A 24,150-nucleotide genomic window follows, 5' to 3' on the forward strand; every position below is an offset into this window, starting at 1 on the left:
GTTAGCCTACATACTCCCGCGTCATTTCCCAGTTGACATCCCTTCATCAGATCCCCCTCTAAATTAGCTCCTGTCTTACGACCTGCTTCATTAACCCCAGGTACCTCCATGGCATCCTAGACTAGTTCATTCGTTGCTACTATTAGTGTTCTATGCCAACTGTTGAATTGATGTGGAGAATCATGTCCACATTTAATGACATTTATTAAATGTGGGCCACATAACATGTGTGCCCGTCTTCCCTCACGCTCTGCTTCACAACCTCGGAGAAATACCAAGCGTGTGGGAGCGCGTGCATAAACCCAGCTGCAGGCACGCACGCGCGGCGCAATATGCCTTTTACGGTCAGGCAGTTTCCTTCCGGGACCTGGGAACCTACAGTGCTGCAGGTCACGTGACGAGGAGGTGTCGGAGCGTCGGTGATAGGGTCCCTTTCTCGGAGGGGAATTCCACTCTACCTTGACAGCCCTGATGTAGCCGGGTAGTTTCCTTCTTTCTGAGGGCGCTGCAGGCTCTTCCTGCTTCGCATCAGATTCACTTTGAGTCTTTCGCATAAGTTAGTTTTAGTGGATGTTTCCCCATGGCAAAGTGGTCTCTGCCTGTCCAGGCGTGTGCCCTGATCCTGGGCGTCCTGTACCCGTGCTCTTCCGCTCTCCAAATCCTGGAATCGCCCCCTTTCAACTGCTCCCAGGAGGTAAGCACTGCTCCCGAAACATTTGGGTATTGTTATTATTTTTAGCAAAATAGTAGTAGTGTTAGTGTATTTTCGTTGAACACAGCAGTCGGTACATGTTTGCTGTCTGTTTATAAAACATGTTCGTGTTTGTAAAGCTTGACTTAATAACCACTTTGCTTGAAATCGGCTGTAATTTTATAAACATTTCGAACTCTCCTAAAGGGCATTAAATGTCGACATTATGACCATCTGGAGGGGTACAATAAGGTGTCACTCCATATAATATTTATTTTAATTACAGAGATTTTTTTGTTAACTTAGTAACCAGGTTATCAAACCATAAAAACTCTATCACAGAATCTAACCACGACAACATCACTTTATTAGCTCTTAGTTATTCTCCCCGGGTGTCAACAATCTTTCTTCTTAGTTCAAGTAAGTCTCTCGGAATATTTACTTTCTTTTCCATCCGATGTTGCGCTATCATCCTCCTGCCTGTTTTTTTTTTCACTATAGGAGAGGTTTACGTTTGGTGGGAAGGAAATGTGTAAAAAAAAAAAAAGGATGGGATCTTCGATGCAGTCCAATATAACCATTTTCATAGAGAACATACACGTGTGCAATGCGCCCTCAGCGTTGCAGGTGAACCTTTAATTAGAGGCTCCCCTTCCAACTCTCGTCTCGGCATTAGCCTGAGCGTATACATTTTCCAAGGTGTCCTGTGTATTTTGAATCATGTTTTCTGTTTTATTCTGCTCTGGAGATGTTGGTTATCATGCTATTCCTTCCACTGGTCTTTTGAGGTTTCGTCTCCCGACTCATACTTCCAATTCTCTAGACTTTATATCGAGCAGATAAATTAAGTTATTGCCCAGCTTTTTTTTATTTTTTTTAATGTGTTTTTTTTAATTATTATTTTTTATTCTCGGTTTTCCAAGTACATTTGACCCCTGCCGTTATGCTGACGTTTTGTTCCGCTCCAGAATTGCATTTCATAGTTCCCAGCAATTCTTCAGCGTCCTATAGTTCCTCATTTGAGAGTCTAAGGGCCTGATTTATGGAATTTTCTGCACGCTGAATAGGGACTATGCACATCATTCAGTGCGCAAAACGCCCTTTGTCGATTCATGGAATCTACTTTGCAGGCCTTTTCGAGACCTTGCCGGTACTCCGCCCTGGTCTGGCAGTCTCTGCGTGCAGTCGAACACCTTGCACAAAACTCCACGCAAAGTGTGGGTCGGGCCTGCCCAAAGAGTTTAAATGGGGGGTGGAACATCCCCATTCTCCATGCAGAATGAGGAAGAACAAGGCATTACATCAGTGTGTCGAGGGACAGCCTGAGCAAGGAAATCGCACTCCCAGCACCATGCAAAACCAAGCATATTCATGTATCTGACCGTGCAACATCACGTCGGGGGAATCCGCACGCAAAGCTCCCCATCACACCACCACGTGAAAGTAGGCACAAAGCCCCAATTGCATAGGAAACGCTGTGCAAAGGTGAGATCCGATTGGGAATTTAGGGGTGCGTGCACACAGTTGGGGTGCCCATCTAAGTTAGTGGTGCACGTATGCCGAGTAGCAGGGTGCAACCATGGTTTACCGATTGTTCGCACGCAGATTTACCGGAAATTGACTACAATTACAAAAAAATGGTACGCATATTGCTGGGGTGCTGTGAATAGTTACAGGGGGGAACCTACGCATTGTCGCCAGGGTGCTTCCTTGGCTGGGGGGGTTTGTACGCAGTATTGCCGGTATGCATTACTTCGTGGAAGAGGAGGGCGCATAGGTTGGTATGCATGGCTGGAATTGCTTTGCATTTGTTACTTTGCAGGCAAAATTCCATGAATATGCGTTTTTCGGCACGAAGGTTGTTGTGGGATATATGCGCGTATTCTAGTAGAAAGTGAGCCTTGTATAGTCCCAATGGAAGACCCAATCAATAACAGTTGACCATATTTTAGATTCTCCTTTTCAATCCATTACTTAAAGAAGCGCCATTTCCTTCCTTTAAACTTGTTGTGCCCCCGGCCCTCCAGTTGCTGAAAAATACATTTCCAAAAATGTGTTTTTATTTGCTATGCTCCAAATAAATTCCTCCATGGCACTCTCATCAGTTTTTCCATCTCCACCCAGCTTGGAGTATCAGGCTTTTGCTGTTGAAATGGCTTGCATCAGAATAAAGCCATTATGATAGCCCCATAGATCTAGTAGGTCGAAGCCTGCTTTCCTAATTGGATTGTAGACATTTTTCAATTCGAAGATTATTCTTTTTTTTTAAATCTCTATTTGAGCATATGTAATTTTCTAAAGATTCTCTGTTTTGATGATGTAATATCTCTTGATGCCAGGTCAAGGGTTGCTGAGTATGTACAAGAACTTTTGCAGAATTATCTTCTTTACCACGTTCGCCATTGCCATTGCCCAACCCCCCCCCCCCCATTGATGGGATGATCTCTTCATTAAGGTGGCTGAGTAAAAGGTCCTTGGCTATTTGCATTGCCTCGGGAAGATTATGGCTATGTAAGAAAGGCTGTTTATTTTTTTATTTTATTTTTATGAATCCAACATTTATGTTGCATATCCAACTTCAGAACTGCATTAGTCACATGTGTGAACTTTTGATGGCATCCAATTCACTTTGTAATCAGCAACTGGCTCTGCACTGCTAGTGATTACTGGTTCTGGTCTGGAGGCTCTGGCCCTGCTCTCCCCGCTCTTCTGTGGGCCCCCCCCCCTTATTGCTCCCTTGAGGATATCTGCTTTAGTTTTTTTAGATTTCCTTTTCCTCGCTCTCTTTTGTTTGTCTGGTGTGTCACCCTTGCCCAGTTCTCGACACACTCATGTTGCGGCGAATTTGGTGATGAAATGTATGTAGACATTGGAACAGCACAGCTGCAACTAATTCATGATGATTGTTGAAAGAAGACCTGCAACCTACTAGACCTGTTCCTTTCGTTGGTATACACTTCCCTGCTTAAATCTTGGGCTCATAGCAACTTTGCGTTTTGTCTGCCTGTTTTCTTCTTCTTTTGAGCAGCTGGTTAATTTCTCGCCCCTTCTGGATAAGCAGTGATAGCCTGATGTTCGTGGTGCAGTGTCGGAAGGGCATTAAATCAAACAGGATTTAGAAAAGTCAGTGTGGGATGGCATGCCACTTAAGTAGAACCATTTTCTGTGGTTTTTTACGACTTGTGTGAAATCCAAATTCGATTCAAAATGAAATTATCAAGCAATCTTCTGAGTAGGATGAGTGTTAGTTGTAAGAACGCTTTTGGACATGTAAAGTAGTCTACAGCATTACGTGGGAACAGAATTTTGAACTCTTGACACCCAAGCAAGTAACTGCTTGGAATAATTTCTGAATTCAATTCTCCAGGCTGCTCTACGCCCCCCCCGTGCCATCCAACTCCCGAACCCCATGCGATGCCTTATCAGAACACGTCCACAACATCGCTATCGACAGACACTCTGCCATCATCTCTAAACTAGAAACAATGCCCCTACCTATTCACCGTCCAAACTCCCTCCCGATGCAAACCTTTGCCTCTTGCAAACATATGTTTTTTTTTAATCTCGCTCAAATAGTCTTCTATAGGGCATGGCCTGTCCATGCCCCATTTCAGGCAGAGATTCCTTTCCACAGCTCCATCCATCCGTTCTCCGTTACTGGCCTTTTAAACTGAATTTCGAGCATCAATTGTCTTGTCTCAGGCCGCTCTCTCTTTCCTACCATCCAGACTATGGCTTTTATGTTTTTGCTCCTAAAATGACCTTTTGGGGTTTCCAATGTTTTTTTTTTTTTTAATTTATTTTTTATTAGGCATGTTAATTTACATTTTGAAACGGGCATAAATGAGAGAACATTTTTGTATTTTGTAGGTTTCAAAGTCTGTTAAATCAGTTAACAATGGTATAACAGGTCTAATATAATAATAATAATAATAATAAGCTAAAACAGTTAAAATGTCAAGTTGATAACACATACATACAAACAAAAAAACAGGGGGGGCAGACTGGACAACATACGATGGGGGAGATAAATATAGGAGGATGATAATGTTTAAGCATAGCAATTTTGACTTGACCTGTCTTTTAAGAAGGGTACAGCTTCTCCCCTCTGGTCTTTGGTGATTGTTGTCTTCCTCTGCTGGAAGATTCAGATACTTCTGGGTGTACAAATCTCCCTTGTGACCCTATTCATTGCAAGGAAAGACCAGTCAGCCAATTTCGTGGTAGAATGAGCGTTGGACAGCAGGTAAATATACAGACTGGTCTTGTGGAGGAATGAGCCATACATTGAACAGCAAACGCTGATCAAGCAGGGGATGGGTGGTTGGGATCAGCATTGGCTTCAAAACCTCTGCCATAACTATCCCTCTACCAAGTGGCAGCAGCAAGAGATGGGCAATTATACCAAGCTCTCAATGGGGCGTATGGATGAAGAAGTCGGAGGTTCTGCAGAAGAAACTGGGATGAGGTTTTTACTCTCAGATTTCAAGTTCAAAAACCAAATGGGAAGTTCAGATTAGAGTTGGATCTAAAAAGGTTGAACAGGCATGTTCTGACACATTTCAGAATTGAAAGACTGCCGAACTTACTTTCAACGATAGGAGAGGCAGAGTTTTCTGCATCCCTGAATGTGCAGGATGCTACCATTTGTAGGCATCACTCTGCAGGATGATATTTGCTTATGCCTATCGGCCACAGTTGACAAATATTTGAGGTTTGCATTTGAAGGGATGCATTTTCTGTTCCCAGCTCTCCCATCCAGCTTCAGCACAGCACCTGGGGTATTTACCAAGGTGCTGGGACCAGCAGGATCATTTTGCACGAAAAAGAGTCTCAAATGATTTTCCCTATCCGGATGGTTGGTTGATCAGGGCATCCTCACATGCACGTATGGAGGGTTAGGTGAAGAACACATGCAGAAACTCGAGTCCCTTGGGGCTTTTAATGAACTGGGAGGAATCTTGGCTGGTACCCTTGCATGATTCCCAGTTCACAGGGGCATGATTCTGGACATCCAGAGGTCAGATTCTGCTGCCGAAGATCAAAGTGTAATACTTCAGGGCTGGTTACAGAGATGCTAACATCAGGGTTGTTATTGGCTAGAGAGATGTTACAGGTCCAGGGAAACCTGGCACTCTGCATCTTTGTGGACCCATGGGCAAGCTTGCATATGCGTCCGCAGATTTCCCTGCAGATTTCCCATCGTCAGAGATATTTGAAACTGGATTGCAAGAACTTTGTAGCTTAGATTTCCAGTTTCACCAGAATTTCAAGTCAAGATGTGATGGTTGGTCAGGATAAACCTCTTAGTGATATTCGTTAATCAATCATCACCAACCATAATTGCTACGGAAGCTAGTGGTCTCGTATAGGGAGCAACCCTGCTGGAATGGCAACATCAGGAGAAATGGGGTCCGATAAAGATGGATCCTTCCTCCAAACGGAAAGGGTTGGCAGCCCAGGATGCAGGACAAAGCAGTAGGGAAATTTCACCACACCATATGACACAGGTCATGGATTCTGAGCTTTATTGGATAGAAGCACAAGTGCAATTCTCTTCTTACTGGTTCTGGCCGACACAATCGCCCCTCAACCCCACCACAATGTGAAAATAGAACAGCTAGCAGCTGGCGATTCCTATATCTGCACATTACTCATTGCCGATACATATAACGATCTGTGTCAATTTGACCTACTTAAAACCACGCTCTTGGCATGGTGAAAAAATGATTTCTTGCAACTAATTCAACATCGTACAGTAAATATCTGCCGGTCTGGACCTCACCTAGCATTCCATCCACTATGGATCTATCCACCCGAACTAGCTGGCAGGGCATGCAGTCCAATTCGATTGGGGATATGTATGCACACAGGGTTTTCCTGTCACTTGAAGATGTTGCATCTACTTGTACGTTGACACCCTTATTTAGATTGCATTACTACAGAATGAGAGCAGCATTCAAGGTAAAATGGCTCACATTGCCCATTCAACCGGAGGAAGATCCTCTCGTTTCATACACTTTAAACTCCTCAAGCTGCTGAAACTTAGTTGCTACACTTTATGCCCTGATGCAGGAATCTGCACCAGTGGCACTGGTTAAACTGTGTACTAGTTGGGGAAAAAGTATTGGGAGTGAGCGTAACTGATGACTACTGGCGCAGCATGTGCAAGCTTACGGGTAGTGTCATTCACCTCCAGATACTGCAATATAAAGTATTACGTAGACTGTACTATACACCAGCCAGGATGAAGCGCTTTAGTGGTGAGAATAGTGGACAATGTCCTAGATGTGATTTTAGCAATGCTGGATCTTTGCACATGTTTATTTATTTGGTATTTATAATGTGCCTATGCACAAGTGTTTCAAGGCGCAACAAGACAAGGGGTGATGAACAAGGATGGACAAAACAAAATGATCCTACTAGGCCTTGTGACATTCGGATCGTGCAAGTGCAGTAGCAAGAAGTGCAGGGGAGACGGGAAGTGCAGGCCAGGGCGGAAAAGGCCACACAGCAGCAGGGAGCTAGTGGAGAGACTGTCCCACAAAGCAATCCTTTTGGGAGGGTGTATGCAAAACAATCATGGAAATTGTTTTTGAAACAATAGAGCTGAGCTCGAAGCTGTGTTTGTTTGGGAAAGTGAGTGCACTACCGCTAACCATGCAGCGATTTGTATACTTGGGTTTCCTATTAGTAAAGAAATCTATACTTATGAACTGGCTGCGCAGATCACCCACCACTGTCTATAAGAGGCTGAAAGATGTTAAGTGGGCCAATAATGAAGAACTATATGTCGCTATCCTACCATGACCTCCAGACTCAAAGACCTATGGGTATATTTTCATAACTACTTATTGAAAAGTTCTATATGATGGCCATTGATACCTTACTGCTTCGACCCTTTCTTATTTCTGGCATTATCCCTAGTTTACATTTGCTTCCTCTGGATGAATACTTTGTGTGTTACTATTTTTATAATCCGCCTGTATTGTAGATCTCCTATATATGTTCACTGTTGCTCTCTGGCCTCCTGCTGTATCTTACCCATCTATACTATGTTGCCCTCACCTTTTGGTTGATATGGAATAATGAGCTTGTGATAACTTGTTATGCTGTATGCCCAAGTGAATGAATAAATACATGTAAAAAAAACAATGGTCGATACATGGGTTCCCCTATGGGATCTCCCTTTGGCATTTAAGGTGTTGCTGGGCCATCCATATGAACCTAAAGTATTCATCGATTTAAAACTACCGATGTTCAGAACTGCATTTTTGGTGTCCATTTCATCAGCTTGCAGGCTGGTGGGAATTCGGGCTTGTTTTGCTCAGCTCCCTCCTTCTGGTGCAGTCAGAGGCTCCTATGTGTATGTGTATGGGTGTGTGTGTGTGCATATATATATGGATCGCGCTTCCGGGCGTCCTGCCTCTTTTCTACTGCCTTACAGCCGTATTTTTTATTGATGTCTTTTTTTCGTATGACACATTAACTTACTTTCAGACCTTCATTTCATTTCGCTGTGAGCTGTTCTTCCTTTTCCATGACTATGGCCTTTTAATCGGCCACGGAGAGTGCGGTTCATTTTTCCTCTTTTTCCTTTTCACATATATATATATATATATATATATGTAGTTATGGTTAAGTTGCTGTTTCCATAGGAAGAACACTTTTTGGGCGGCTTATAACTCTGCTCCCCCTGGACGAATCCACACCAAACTTTGCAAGAACAGTATATGTCCCACTGTGAATCTTTTTGCAACGTTTGGTGATGTTTGGTCCAGGGGGAGAAAAGTTATAGGGGGGGTCCCAAAACGTCTTTTTTCCCATAGACTGAATGGGGGAAAAAACTTTGCGCATGCCTACAGCCCAAACCGCTGAACGGATTTTCACCACATTTGCGGCAGGAGCAGTGGCTTGGTCCCGAAAGCATGGCTTTGTAAATTTGGTGCCAATCCGTCCAGTAGTTTTCTTTAGAACGACCAGACAGTGTGTCTCAAAAAATTAGTGCTATCTATGTCCGCTGCGCGGACACACTTCCCTGTTCGCTCTGCGGACCAGATTCCGATTGGCTAATCCGTAGCATCATGTCTGCAGACATGTGGCGCCTTCACTGATTGGATGTTGAACGGCGTGAAGTGCGTCAGATTCTTTCGCTACGCCCGCCATCTTTCATTCGTGTCTTGGTGTACGCAGACATCGCCGCTAACACATATAGAACAACACACCATTGCACTTGTTAACTTTAGGAAATACTGTTTCAGAAGGTGAGGATTAATGAGGCTGTGATGGGGTGTGGCAGCAGGAAGTCAAAGTGGGGTTTATTGTCACCAAAGTCGTACGGTAAATTGGAAGTTGTTGCTCCATATAGTGTCCACTACGTACAGGCGAAGGATTACTGCGTCTGTGTTACAATGTATTTAAAATAATATTGCAGACAGACTGGCGTCCTAGAGTTTGAAATCTGAGGCAGACACCTGCACTGTTTGATGGAAACAGCGGCTCTGCAAGTGAATGGGAGTACCAGTTCTCATGCATGCATTCAGATATGTTGTTGCAAAATCGGAATGTATTTTCATTCTTTTTTTAAAACTTTCTTTATTGAAGTTCAAAAAACCGTGCAAACAAAACAACAAATTACCTCTATCCCAGAGGTTCTCCCGCCCACCCTCCCCGTCCCCATCACAAAACATGAACACCCAATATAATCATACAGTGCCAGGTTACAACAGGAGAAGGAAAAGTTTACTCTAGTCCCTCCCCGGACTCCGGGATGGCAGGCCAACTGGCCACAGGCCTGCACTATGAAGCGTGATTCGGGGAGGGAGAAGGTGATTGCATCGTTGAGGACCTATCCGCCATCTACTGTCTCAGAGGATAGCAATAGTCAAGAGGACGGTTGGAGGCCGGCAGAGTGGAACCGTACCGATTCTCTCTTCGCTCCGATGTGTTCATAAACTCCAGCCATTTAGCAACAGTGGGCGGGTTAGACCTCCCCAAAATCTGGCTATAAGGTGCCTAGCCAGCACAGATGCCATCCCTAATAGTTTCTTCTCTGAGCGAGTGCCACTCTCTATCAGGGCCAACAACCAGAATTTTGGGGAGTAAAATCGTGGCTCGGGAAGCATTGCAGTCATTGCCACCTCTATAGTGGACCAGAAGTGCCTGATGCAAGGGCAAGACCAAGCGACATGAAAAAAGTCTGCGTCAGCCGTTCCGCACCTCTTGCATGCAGAAGATCTCCCAGGGAAGAACCTGCCTAAAGCAGCGGGGGAATAGTAAGCCTGATGGATAAATTTGAAATGGATCAGCCTATATCGGCAATTCAAGGATATGTATCGGGTTTGCATGCCAATTGCCCTCCATTGATTCTCACTCAAAGGCTCTCCTAGGGCTGATTGCCATATGCGCGTGCGCCTGCTGTTACCACATTTCCTCCCAGCCCTGATCAATTTATAGATAGTAGACACAAGCTTACCAGATGACAGTGGTTGTGTGATAAGACTCGGGCCGGATGAGGGGAGAGAGCTAGGGGGAATTCCGGCCAAATACCCTTAAGTATACCCCCAAGCCTATAGTAGTAGAGTAAAGACCCTGAAGTATGCACTCCTCTGGATTTAAGTTCCTCCCAAGTCACCATCTGGTCATTAAAAACGAAGTCACCAAGGGTCTGCACCCCAAATCTCAGTGTTCTTTAAAGGATTTTTCATGTGTGAGTGGGACCCCAACTATGTTGTAAATTGGGAAAGAGGGCTGGTATCGGGAAGTGGCAATGTATTGTGCCTGTGCCGCGAGGTAGTATAGGTACATATCTGGGCATTCCAAGCCACCCTGGTCATACGGCGAGAGTTTCATACGCGACCCTAGGTTGCTTACCAGCCCAGACTAGTCTTGTCATCATTTTCCCGACACAAGCCCAGAAACGTAGAGGAGGCCATAGGGGGACGTTATTAAAAATATATAATAGTTTAGGAAAGAATGTATTTTCATTCTGAGTGAAGGTCACTTGGTTTGCTTTTTTGGTTGCAAGCTCAGTAGGCCCACGCATGCGACTGAACCCATAAGGGTCAATTGCTTTCTGACCTTGAGCCAGAGGGAAAATTCAGTAAGAATGCAGGGAGTGAAAGTTTGGAAAAAATACCATTTTGATAAGGTCACGTATTCAAAACGTTTGTAAGACTCATGTAATATCAGTTCTGAAAAAGATTCTTTGGTGCACGTACATTGCTGTCTGGGTTTAACGAAGACAATGGAGACGGTAAATATCTTGTAAGTTTATTTTTGACGACTCTACACCGGAGCAAGTTTTAATTTTGTATTACCACAACAATAATTTGGCTTTGTAACAGAGGTACTATATTTCTGTGTAGTTGGCATTTTTTTTTTTTTTAAACTTATGGAGAGTGCAGATTCTCACTGTTTGTAGACTATCACTAGGTTAACCCATGCTCACCGCTATTATTTCTTTAAAATGTCATGTATGACCACATCGATTGTGTAGCAGTTTCCACGTTATTTTTGTCTTTTTTGAAATTGTATGATGAAGGCTGGGTATTGATATGCATTTTCTGTTACGTTTTCCGAACAGCTACATTCTGCCGTACTGTGATTGCCATGGATTCCAAATGCCAAGTGACAGTTTCTTTCCACGCCAGATGCACGTACTCGTGACCGGCTGCCTAACCGTTACGGTTTTGTGGGACGACAGGCCCTCGCCCATTTGTCCATACGCTGGAGTGGCCATTAGGAGTAACATTACATGTTTTATGGTGCTTTAGGCCGAAGTGCATGCTGACGTCTTGGAAATCACTGTGCGACCGAAGCGGTTGCTTTATCCAAAGCAAAAACTTTGCGTATGCGAAAAGAACAATTTGTGCATAACGATTAACATTTTCAAAGATGACCCAAGAAACAAAGTTAATTGATTGAAAATGGGAATAGTCAGATGGTGTCAAACAGTTTATTGTGAAATAAAAGTATGTTACAAAATCTAAAATGTTAATGTTTTCTTTTAGAAAGCAGTTTATTTCAAAATGTAACATGCTACGTTGTACGTCGCTGTGTGTTCATTTTCAGGTTCTGCGTCACAGCACTTAGTTTTGCTTTTTGCAGGCTGCCATTTAAAGCGAAGAGGGGCCATGTATGGAACAGCTGCCTTCCCTTTCTATGGTGGTCATCTTGGAAAAGGATTTTGTTTTGTAATACGGGATGCCACAGGCTTTCCGAATTATAACGCAAAATCCTATTTTTTTTAGTAGAACACGTTACTGCTTTGCAAATCTAGATTGTTAATTGCAAATCTTATTGCGTCTATGTCCTTTACTGAGAAATATAAAGTAGATGGAGTGTATGGGACTTATTATTATTTAAAAAAATATATATGTTTACACTGTGAAAGGTGGTTGTTACAGGAAAATTTACTTTGTTACGGATTGCTTTCTTTTTTTTTTATTATTATTTTTTTTTTTTTAAAGAACAGCTAATAGGTCTGCAATAAGTCAGAAGTTACTTTATATTATGGTTACGTGCCACTACTACAAAACTATGACCTTTAGCAAAAAAACTTTGTTAAAGGGACGTTATGGTTAATTGCACTACTAAAAACATATGAAATTCACAAAAAAAAACTTTGTAAACGGGACGTTATGGTTCGCAGTAAAAATCGAAAAACCCCTGTAATTCGCCAGTTATGGTAAGCTTAGCAACCATAACTCGAGCCACCTCCGTGCACTGCTAAGACTAACACCCTGGACATCAAGGATGACATCACAAATTTCATTGATGACATCACTGATCACATCACATGTGCATTTAAATTTCATGCACAGCCTCCACAAGGGATTGTCATTATAATATTGGGAGAAAAGTATATGCCAAATAGTTCATTAAGCAATGAATTGATATAAATTTTGTGAAAGCGCTGTTGTATAAGGGCTGTCTGTGGCTGGAGACGCTGCGCTTCCTGAACTTCTGCTGTCTTTGCTGCCGAATCACAGAGGATTATTTTGACTTTGCAGTAATTTTGGAAATATTTTCCAAGTGTGGCTATCCCCGCCCACAACTCCGCCCACATTGCCCAGAACCCATTTAGCAAGGTTTTCCCGCGCTTTATGCGTGCGCGCTTTTGTGAAAGCGCTGTTGTATAAGGGCTGTCTGTGGCTGTCTTGGGCTGCCTGAGGGCTGCTGAGGCCCAAGACTTTGCGTTTTACTTACCCTTTTTTAATTTTATTTTCTATATAAAAATAAAAGAAATTATTTTATTTCTTGTTCTATTCTAATGCAACTATTTTGACTTGTGGTAATTGAAAAGAGTAGGAGTTGTGAGTGAAATGCAACGCGTACTTCCGACACTCAAAACAGGTATGCCCCCTACAAAAATTGTAAAGACTAATTTATTAAATTCATGCTCCTTAGCTCGTATTAGCCAAAGACCCTTGGTTAAGGCAACAAGCTCTACGCCAAACAAAAGATTTACGCCGAAGACAAAGAAGCCCATTTCCAAGATGGAGGTTATGGCGGACATTCGTAAATACTGTAAAGAGTCTCCAATAGCACAGAAGGTACAGTCAAACGGTGCAACGGCGATGTGTAAGCCTTCGGTAGCTACTGCGCCCCTCCCAATATCAACAAGGGCGACTGTTTCAAGTCTTACGGTAACAACATCACTGGAAGAACTAGCCGCAGTTGTGCATCCTTCACCATCGGACAGTGTAATGTTGAATAACGTAGGTGAGCCAGGTGAGTCTCATGAGGTATCACCAGTAGTGCTGCTAGTGCCACAAATCGTAGAAGAGCAAGTGGCCATTGACATAGATGCACCTATTGTTAGCCATTTAAATGACGGTTCACAACATAACCTGTCTAGGTCTCCAGTGATGTTCCCAGATACCTCAAGCTCCTCTATTAGCTCAATTGACTCTTATACGGCACCAACACCCCGTAACCCAAAGAAGGCGGGGGAGGTAGCTAAGAACGATCAATTTGACCCAATAACAAAAGTGCTGGAAGTAACGTTTACTGCAATGAATTTAGCACTACAAACAATGACAAAATTATTTGAATCATTAGAAGGCAAAATATCAGTGCAACATACACAAACGTAGCAAATATTGCTTTGGCAGAAGGAGACGTCTGTGTTATTACAAAATAGGAAATGTATGTGCTATAAAAATCATGATAATGGAACGGAAGAACTTGGTAACAAAATCATCTCAAACCATGTTAATAGCGGTGGAAAATACTGATTTTTTTCTGCGCTGTACCCTCCATTCCTGGACCAATATATGAATTGCTTGAAAAACCTAAACACTCCAAATCAGCGAATATGCCTGAAATAGTGTTACCTCAATTGGAACTAAATTTTAGCTGTATGACTGTTGACTTACAGTCAAATCCATCAAGTCCACTCAGCATTAAGAAAAACAATGACAAAAAAAAGCATACACAATTTTTTCGAAATCCAAAGCTACAGCTAATAAAGTACTGAATCCAAGCAAGTTATCAAAAAACCAAAAAGATCCTCCAAAAAAGAATGGATCTACGTCCAAACAATATTTTAAAGCATTATCTATGCCAAAACCAGTTAAAAATACTATTTTGCTCTCTAAAGCAGTTTCTAAAAAATACCAAAATTTAGAAAAGACAAAAAAATCGGTCTCTATTTGTAACCCAGGTGTGGCGAAAGTGATCACTGCCTATGCTCCACTAGACAATTTGGTGGAAATGTCAGAGAAGCATGACAAACATGTTTCTCAAAAAAATGATAGACAAGAATATCAAAGTGCAGTCCGTTGAGGAAAAAGCCTTACAACAAAGAGAGATTCGAGAAGCAGTGGACGTGTACATGGCGGAACGTGTCCCTACCAAAACCCCGTTTACTAGTCATTCCTTAAGTAATACAAAGACCGCTAGAGTAACTCAAATATGTGACGACAGCTCCAATGACAATTCTGCTCCACAGGGCAAAAATGGGTCACGCCTGTCTAAGTCTGATGCTAGCAGGTCCACCTCGGTGCAAAAAAGCAAATGAGTAAATTATTAAAGAAAACAACCGAGCCGGAGTCCACTCTAGTTCCAGAAATGGACTCCGGCCCGACAGCTGTTTTCTGTCCGCAGAATGGGTCTAATATTGTACAAACACCGATGAGTTCTATGCAGGCAATACAACTCTTGCAGACGGCACTTGCAGGTCTTCTACCATTTGAAACCCAAGAGAATTTGATAATACCTAGTGTTAAGACCCCAGAACTATCACAAACTAACCTGTTTCCAACTGGCATTAAGCGCCCAGCGGCATATGCATTGATTCTATTGTGTCGTCCAGCACCTTAGCCACAGTATGATATCAATAGACATACTGTTCTAGCTATTTTCTCTGATCTACCACAATTGGAGGATATATTGTCAACCGATATAGCACTAGTAGAATTCCCTAAAAACAAATGAGCAACTACAGTGAAAATCTGGATGAATTCGAGAGTGGTGCAAAACGCAATATGGATGGCAAAAGAGGCACTATTCAATCTGGGTTTTGTTATTACAACGGAGGATCCAGAGGAAAAGATTCCTAGTATAAAACACAATAAACTCTGTAACAAACCCTACAAAGCCTTCACCCAAGAGCAAATGATATCTGAAGAAAAAGTATTACCCGTCCACTAATATTCAGAATTAGCTAGGCCCCGCACCTCTATTTGACACACTTGCATTAATTAGTTGGAACACAAGGGGCTTTAAGCATTTAAATCAAAGCTTTAGTGATCTGATTAAGTATGATGTAATTATGCTTCAGGAAACGTGGCTACAGGTTGCACCCTTGATGGATGGCTATAATGTATGCTTAAACCTGGCTCACAAAACTGAAAATGGTCGACCCACATCAGGTCTTCTTACTGCAATTAAAATTGTCCCAGATACGGTTATTGATCCAAGGTTTAACCCAAATAGATTTATCCAAATGATCAAAGTTAAAACATCTGAATATACAATTGCTATCATTAATTTGTACTGGAATCCGGCTGGTATTGTGGAGACGCGCTTTATTGAAGATCTGTCTGATTTAATGCTAAGGATTTCTCAAGACAAATCCATATTGCATATAATCATGGGTGGTGATTTGAATTTTAATTGCTTATGTGTGAAGTCATCAAAGTCTCAACCAAGACTTAAAGTATGGAAGCAATTCATAAAATGTCATAATTTCTTGATGCTCAATGGCTCATGTGCGTCTGACATTCCCGCACATCCAACATGGAGGCGGGGGAAAACAGAATTGGTAATTGATTATTTATATGTGAGCTCTTCATTATTCCCATGTATTGCTGATTTTTGTATTGTGCAATCTGACTATAGTGATCATGATCAGCTAACGGTCAAATGGACAACGTGCAATCCACCCAGGCAGATAGAGAGTATGGTCTAACAAATCTGACCACCAATGCGAGAAGCACCAGACTATGATGCTCGGATAGGCAGTTGCATGAATACCATGATTATGTACAGAATTGCGTGGGTTTGACCAAACGGGTGAGTCATTGGATGATTGTTATTATACAATGATGCCTTACTTTCTCGATGATAAGAAAGGAAAATTTGAGTTTTATGAAACCATCTATACACAAATATAATGATGAAGTGAAAAAGCGAAAAACTGTGTATAGGATGGAAAAAAGAAATGCTGCAAAGCTACCCATGGTATTAAGAGGGCCCACACTAAACAAGATAAAGACACGGTACAAAAACTGGTTAAGAGCTAGGCGGGCAAATTTATACCAGATACATGGTCAAAACATGCTTAGTTTAATACTGTCCAAGAATTCTGCAAGAACATGGGCAATTTTGAATGGTGCTGTGAATGGACCACAAGGGCTCATTCAAGGCAATAGCGTCATGGAGTCTGACTGGATATATTATTTTGCTAAATTGTATGCTCAACCAACAAATAATGCAAGTTTGGATTCAGTCGAGTTCCCAACTAAATTTAATTTGGAATTCGATCTATTAGACATCCAGTTATGTATGTATTCTACAAGTCGGTCGAGAGCATGTGGCCCAGATGGGCTGTCAAATAAGACATTAAGACAAAGCCCTCAGATGTGGGCCCAAATTCTCTACAATATATTTACTATGGTGAATGCTTCTCAAACCATCCCCCAGTCATGGAGACACTCAATTACAGTACCAATTTACAAAAAGGGTAACCGTCAGGCTCCTAACAGCTACCGGCCAATAGCATTATTAGACGCACCAGGGAAGATCTTTACGCGTCTTTATCTTGAAAAAACTTAAATATTGGGCCTAAAATACACATATGGTAGATCCTGTCCAAGCAGGTTTTGTTACAGGAATGGGCACAATACCTAACATAATGATCCTGAACTTAATCAAGGATAAGTGTGCAAATCTTGGTCAATCAATTTATCTAGCATTTGTTGATTTTAAAATAGCTTTTGATTCTGTGGACCGCTTGTTACTATACCAGAAACTAAAGCGTTACAATTGTCCCGATACTCTACTGGCCCTGATTGGCTTGCTCCACTCTAATACGTTCATGCGAGTAAGATTGACTTTAGATGGAATGCTATCTGCTTACATCCGCACACAGAGAGGTTTGAAACAGGGATGCATTTTGGCATCAACACTATTCAATCTTTTTATTTTAGACATAGGTTGTGCGTTTCAGAATATAATTTGTGATGCTCCAAAATTGGGTCTGCTTTATGCAGATGATCTTATTTTGCTATCCAAAACTCTGTGTGGCTTACAAAATATGCTGAATGCACTAAACCTGTATGCAGTGGAAAACAATTTGGCGATTAATGCAGCAAAAACGCAAATAGTGGTTTGCAAACCAAAAAAGCAGCTGAAGGTTAACTCCTACCAGTGGTATCTGGGAAGTGAACAACTTGGAAAAGTTAATGCGTACAAATACCTGGGTGTTGTGATTTCCAATTCTCTGAGAAAGAATGACAATGAAATGGGAATCACTCAGAAATTACTTCCTCTAATCGCCCAGGCAAGGTTATTAACACATAAATATGCAAAATTCTCTTACTCCCATATACTGCTATTTTATAAACAAAAAGTGATTCCTATCCTCATGTATGGGGTCGAATCTACACTACCTAAACAACGTAATTTTTGGGACAGGATAGAATCCAAGTTTTGGAAAAAAATTCTAAACATTCTTATGTCCATGTCCAAAGCCATATTGCGTTTTGAATTGGGTTTGACATCCATGTTTGCACAGGATCAATGGAAGAGATGTGCGTTGTTTAGGAAATGTCTGTTAAATATTGGTTCCTCAAATGTTGTCGGAATATTAGCAAATTATCTAGCTACTACAAATGATTCTTTTTTTTTATTTATTATTGATATCGTTGAGATAAATCAACTTTTCAATACAAAACATTACATACAATTGATCTTAAAAAGTAAATAAGATTGAGAAAGAATTAATTATGATTGATTGAAGCATTAATATTGCTACATAAGGATAATATACAATTCTCATTAACAATAGAAGAGAAAAAGAAGTTATTCAGTTCATATAAAACACGTCTAACCAGAAATACTGAGAACAAGAAGATTCAACATGCCATTCCCGGATAAATGACAGAGAACTCAAGTAAACAGCAGCAATTGTTTAACAGGTTAAGTTCACTCCATAAAGAAAATTGACAATGGCAATTTGAAGGGAGACATTGGTCGTCAGCAGTAATGTGGACCATCTTTCTACTGATTCTAAGTTCCCTAAGTAGCTACAATGCCATGAGAAAAATTTCAAGCGCTCTTGAACTAGCGCGGGGCATAACGAAAGTATATGCTCTAAGGTTTCTATGGCTTTAGTATCACCACAAAATCTACAGAAAGAGACCACCTCCTTACTGCCCTTCCGTTTGGCCAAAAGTTCACGAGTGTGCCATAAGTTCAGGCGCATTCTGAGGATGGCTGAGCGTATTCTCTTACAAGGAAATTTTAAGAGATAAGGTTCAATACATCCCAACCTCTTATGTCGAAATTTTTCAGGGATTGCAGACTTATATTGTAAGCATTTGTTTCGAGTATTAATCCAATCATTGCGGTAAATAAATTGTTTTACTTTGTTTGGATTGGTCAAAAGCAATTTAAGCGACGCATCTGCCTCTACCAGAGTGCGATAAATTGCCCGCAACCACTGTTTGACAAAACAGTGTTCAGTATGGAAAATGTAATTCGACAAAAATTGTAAAATATTGTGCTCACAGTGAGGTAGAAGAGTTTTCCGCAATAAGGCACATGTTCTCCACTGATACTGAGCATTGAGAGAAGTGAGACCTAATTCATACCGTATCCAGACTATCGGGATACATTGGGGCAGCTGAAGAATGGCTTTCCAGAATTTGCCTTCGAGCTTATCAAAGACTTTTGGTAGCCATGGTGATTGAGACTCCAAACCATATAGGATGCATGGGGTGGCTTTTTGTTTCCAAAAGAGGACTGCTGGTTGCATCAAAAAAGCACCATATCGATGCATTATAATTTTTGTTTGGGAGATAGCCGAATCAAGCTTACACTTAATAGCATCGAGGTGAGCATTAGTCGAGACACTAACATCAAAAACCATACCAAGATAAACATAGCTGGATACTATCGCCAGATTTATGTGATTGATGGACCAAGATGAAAGAGATCTCATTGTGTTACGTGGTCTGTAGACGACAACCTGGGTTTTGGTTTTATTCACACGTAAATCATTGGCCAATATATAGCTATTAAAGCCATCAAGAAGTTTTTGTAGTCCAACTGGAGTTTTGGAAACTAACACCAAGTCGTCGGCATACATTAAAGTTTGAATCTGGCAATTGTTTATCTTGGGGGAGTCCGATGTTATTTCCTCAAAAACCTTTCGCACGTCATACATAAAGTAGTTGAAAATTGCTGACGCAAGAAGGCAGCCTTGTTTAAGGCCACGAGCAGTTGGAATGGCTCTGGATAGAAGACCTTCTAGATTCAGTCTAATGCGCCCTGAGGTTTCCCCATGCAACAACTGAATGATTTGTTGTAGAGTGAACGGACACTTATCTCTGGTAAGTTTTGCAAAAAGAATCGGACGAGAGATGGCATCAAATGCCGTGTGGAGATCCACAAAGGCAAAATAGAGTGCTTGTTTGGTATTTTGCGCTTGAGATTTAAGAGCGTAAGACAGAACAAATTAATGTTAGTGCCTAGACCTGCAAGAAAACCCGTTTGAAACTGGTCTCTTGCATGAGCTACTTTGGTCCAGATGTTAAAGTCCCTCAAAATAAGTTTGGAAAAAAGCTTTCCGGGGGCATCAAGAAGGGCAATGGGTCTATAATTGCACGGTAAAGTGCGGTCGCCCTTTTTGTGAATAGGAACTATAATAGATGTTTTCCATGAGTTGGGAATCTCGTGAGTCCTGATGATAGATTGGAAGAGATTTAATATTCCAGCCCACTTTGTAGGGTTCAATTTAAACATATGATTACTAAGGCCATCAGGGCCTTTAGCCCGAGAAGAGCTAATATGTCTGATGTATTCTTGAAGTATAAGTGGGGAACAAGCAAGAGACCAACGCTCGGAATCACTAGGTAGCTTGACCAAAGGCACAAACGACGAGTCTGCATATAGGCTAGAATAGTGTTTGATCCATTGGGTCTCAGTAACACTGGAGGCCTATAAAGTACCTTGAGATTTATTAGCACATTGGTTAAAAATTGCCCAAGTTGCGGCCGTATTCTTGTTTGCTATTAATTTAAGCATATGTTCTCCATCTACTTACAAAATGTGGGCACGATGTTTCATCCAATTGTGGAATTTGGTTTTAACGATTCGCAACTGTTGAATGAAATTAGGCAAATTCATTTTGACAATCATTCTTTTTTCACGATGATATTCAGTCTTTTTAGCCTTGATTAGTGGATTGAAGGTATGTTTGTGTGGATGAAGCTCTTTTTGTTGATATGGTTTCATACGGGAATCAAAAGTAAGGAGAAGGTTAGTATACTGTTTTGGATTAATAGAGCTATCATTTGAGATGACTAGACGAGCTAGAGATGACAAGTTACTATTTGACCAACGAAGGCGCGTTTTAGCATTATTGACTATTAGGTTGTTCGTATAGTATGACCTTTTGATAGTTAAATAATTCCACTTAATTGTAAGCACTAGTAGATGGTGATCACTATGTACTTGTGGAAATATTTTAAAAGTGCTTATTTGTCCAGTTAAGTTGGTACGTGTATACATATAGTCTATTGTAGTAGATATGGAACCCCTATGCCATGTGGGCTGAGCCGGAATATCGCCTTGAATTTCGCCATTGGTCATGTGAAAATGGCGATTTGACATAAAGGAGGTCCATCGCTTAACCTTCTCCATTGTGATTTTTCCTTTAGGATTAATACAGTCCAAGTTAAGATCACCTACAATAAGGGTATCCGTAATATCTTGGGAAAGGAGTACCAAATCTAAAAGTCTGGACAAACCTGCATAAAAAGCAGTATCGGTCAACCCTAAAGGATTGCGATCAATATTAATCAATGCAATAGTATGTGCTGGACATGTAATCTTGACAAGTTGGATAAAAGCAGAAACAGAATCCCAGGCTTCAATGGCAAAACCACTGGATATGTTCACTCCTGTCAATAATCCTGATGATAGTCGACCTCTTTGACTCCCAATAGCTGGAAGGAGAACAGTCTCGTAATTGTTCCATACAGGTGTTTGCAGGAGCCAAGTTTCCTGTAATGCTATTATGTCCATAACAACTGGAAAGTTAGCAATAGAGGTTTGTAGATGTGTATAACCTCTAGTGTTCCAACTAGCAACATTAATTAGATGGTCTTTAGATGTTTCTAATGGTTATGAGATATACGACTCGGCACAACCAATATTCTGCATCAAAGGGAAGCTTGCGCTAGATTGATTAGATGGTTGCTTTACATTAGAGTCCCCATTCATAAATGCTGGGTCTTGTGCTAATAAAAACCCCATCGAAAATAATTGCATTTTCGATTTCCAGATGGTATTTAGAACGATACCCAAAGGTATCAACAAACGCACCATTGAACAAGTATTCTCAGAAATAAATTCAATCTGCTCAATATCACTCGAACTTATGTCTTCGAGCTCCACCACTTCAGAGAAGATGTTGAGCACACTACGACGGTTCAAATCGTAGGTGCCAAAATTTCCTCCTCGACACTTCAAAATTAGAGAATGACATTTGCGCCGTGCCAAGGGATGAGAAGTGGGTACTGCTGGTGTCTTATTTCGGGAATTTTGGCTATCAGAATAAAAAGGATCGTTTAGATTAGGTTTCGATAGATCTGAAGCGTGAGATGGGATAGCATGAGGGCGATTGTCAGTACGCAGAGAAGATTGTTGAGTTACTATGGATGTTGGCATAGAACTCGGTAAGAGCCACTGGCTCAGAGACGAAATTGGACCACTTGGGTTTTGAGGATGCTTAGAAGGGATAGGCTGAGAGCAGGATGCCAAATATGCATCTACAGCCTCAATTATTTGTTCCGCCGAGATTGTGGTGGAAGAGTCGATGCTCTTTTTGGTGGCTGAAGACACAAGTTTGTCACTAACAACTGGATTTGTTTGGCCCTTACATTTGTTTGGAAGTGGACAAGTGGAGGCTAACTCAAGTTCACGAATCAAAGCATCTAAGGGAGGATGGCTAGAGGCCATGGTAGTAATAGGCACTGGAGGCAACACTGGGATAGTGAACCCAATATTGGACTGTAAAGGGCTCTGACACGGAGGTGGGGCAATTAAAATCAGGTTTGAAGGTGGCACTACAGTATTAGCCAGGGGTACAGTCGTAAGTCCCAAAATGGGATTATGATTCTGCAAACCAGAAGTCGGAGGCACAAGAGAAGTGGATATTGATATTGGACGTGTAGAATAGAGAGTTGGCACTGGCTTGCTCGCCAAGGAAGCAATTGGGGCTTGGGTCAGAGGGCAAGAATTTACACTACGAATAGTAGAAGCTGAATCGGGAGCCAGCGTAAGTGAAAGTTGTTTAGACACAGGCGTTTGTGTTGAATCTTGAGAGGCTTGTGTAGCTACCAGACTCAGGTACGGGGATCAAAGTTTGAAAAAAAAGTTTTCATGGTTTGCTTCTGTAATGTCGGAGTAAACAGGTTAGATTCTAGTTTTTTTTCAGGGTTTTGTGGGAAATTTTAGAGGTCTTTTTTTCTGTTTCTTCTTGCTGGTAAGGACAGAATATCATTTCCTTTCTCAACAGTAATCGCAGAAGACCAAGGGACTGGGGGGGTGAGAGCTCTAGGGTAGAAGGATCAGTTGGGAGAATAGTGTGTGTATCATTCACAGGATCACGAGTGGCGGAAGGATTCAGCCAGCCTTCAGAAGTAATAATATCCGCAAATGCAGGTATAATCTGCAGAGGTGGAAAATTAAGGGACAGGGGACTTGTTGATCCGATGGTCACGATTGAAATATCGTCATCATGAGCATTGTTAGTTGGACAAGGATCGTGGGGATTTGATGACAGATTATCAGCCAAAGTCTTGAGTAGTACTAAGGTTTCGTGTGCTTCTACTGAATGAGCAGTAACTTTGGCATCTAGACATTCAAATAGTTTAAACAGACTTTGTAGATTCAGCTGCATAGCAGCCAAAGTAATGTCGGATGTTGATAAAGCAACCCTGGCCTCTATTGGGAGGATAGCTGGAGGGAGATGTGAGTCAACTGGTAATACAGTCCGCACTGGTGATGTTATTGCAACAGGGGATACGCTCTTAGACAGCACGTTTGTTTTGTCCACCAGATTAGATAATGAAGTATTAAATGGATTCTGAGAAGTGAATTTTCCCACAGCACTTTGAAAAGAAAGTTCCTGTGGGACTTGTGTTTGTACTCTGCGAGGAGTCGGATAGACAAAGGAAAGTGAAGGGGAACTTGGTGAACACTCCGAACGTTAACTGGCTGAAATAAGATTAATTACGCTCTGAGAATCCTGCAGTATCGAATTGTTCGAATAAGAGTGTCTAGCATGTAGTGAGAGTTCAGGCTCAAAACATGGAGAGGACGTTAAAGGTCTATCTACGTGCTTAGCGCCTCTTCTTTTAGTAGTCAAACATGGCAAGGGTGTATGCACCATTGTGTTGAGTGGAAGTGCCGCTCTCATAGCGTCACTTTTAGTGGGTTCCTCCGTTATGGGCTCATAAAGAGACAGAGTGTCAAAAACTGGAAGAACTTCACTAATGTGCTCAAGGGTTGATGGAATCTTTGTGCAATGGGAGCTGGCTAACATAGTAACAGAAGGAAGATGGACAATCCTACGAGAGAGACAAGGGACTCGTGCCGCAGGTATTGTCAATCCCTTCTGACTTAAATTTCGAGGCATACCAGAAGTTAATAAATAAGCCATGTGAAACAAATTAGAAATGCCCAATAATTCAAATTTGAAAATTAAATGAAATAGAAAA

The 24,150-nt window shown here is 41.6% G+C and overlaps 1 protein-coding gene across 1 annotated transcript in view; it reads left to right on the plus strand.

The window, feature by feature from the left end:
• The first annotated feature begins 419 nt into the window (after positions 1-419).
• Positions 420-24,150, plus strand: part of IL17RA (interleukin 17 receptor A) — a 395,542-nt gene continuing 371,811 nt past the window's right edge. The window contains exon 1 of the mRNA XM_069628649.1: positions 420-694. Coding sequence (XP_069484750.1) covers positions 581-694 — 114 coding nt within the window. The 5' untranslated portion in view covers positions 420-580. The remainder of the gene's footprint in view (positions 695-24,150) is intronic.

The sequence above is a fragment of the Ambystoma mexicanum genome, chromosome 12 (assembly GCF_040938575.1).
Source record: "Ambystoma mexicanum isolate Mex_15411 chromosome 12, UKY_AmexF1_1, whole genome shotgun sequence".
NCBI lineage: Eukaryota > Metazoa > Chordata > Amphibia > Caudata > Ambystomatidae > Ambystoma > Ambystoma mexicanum.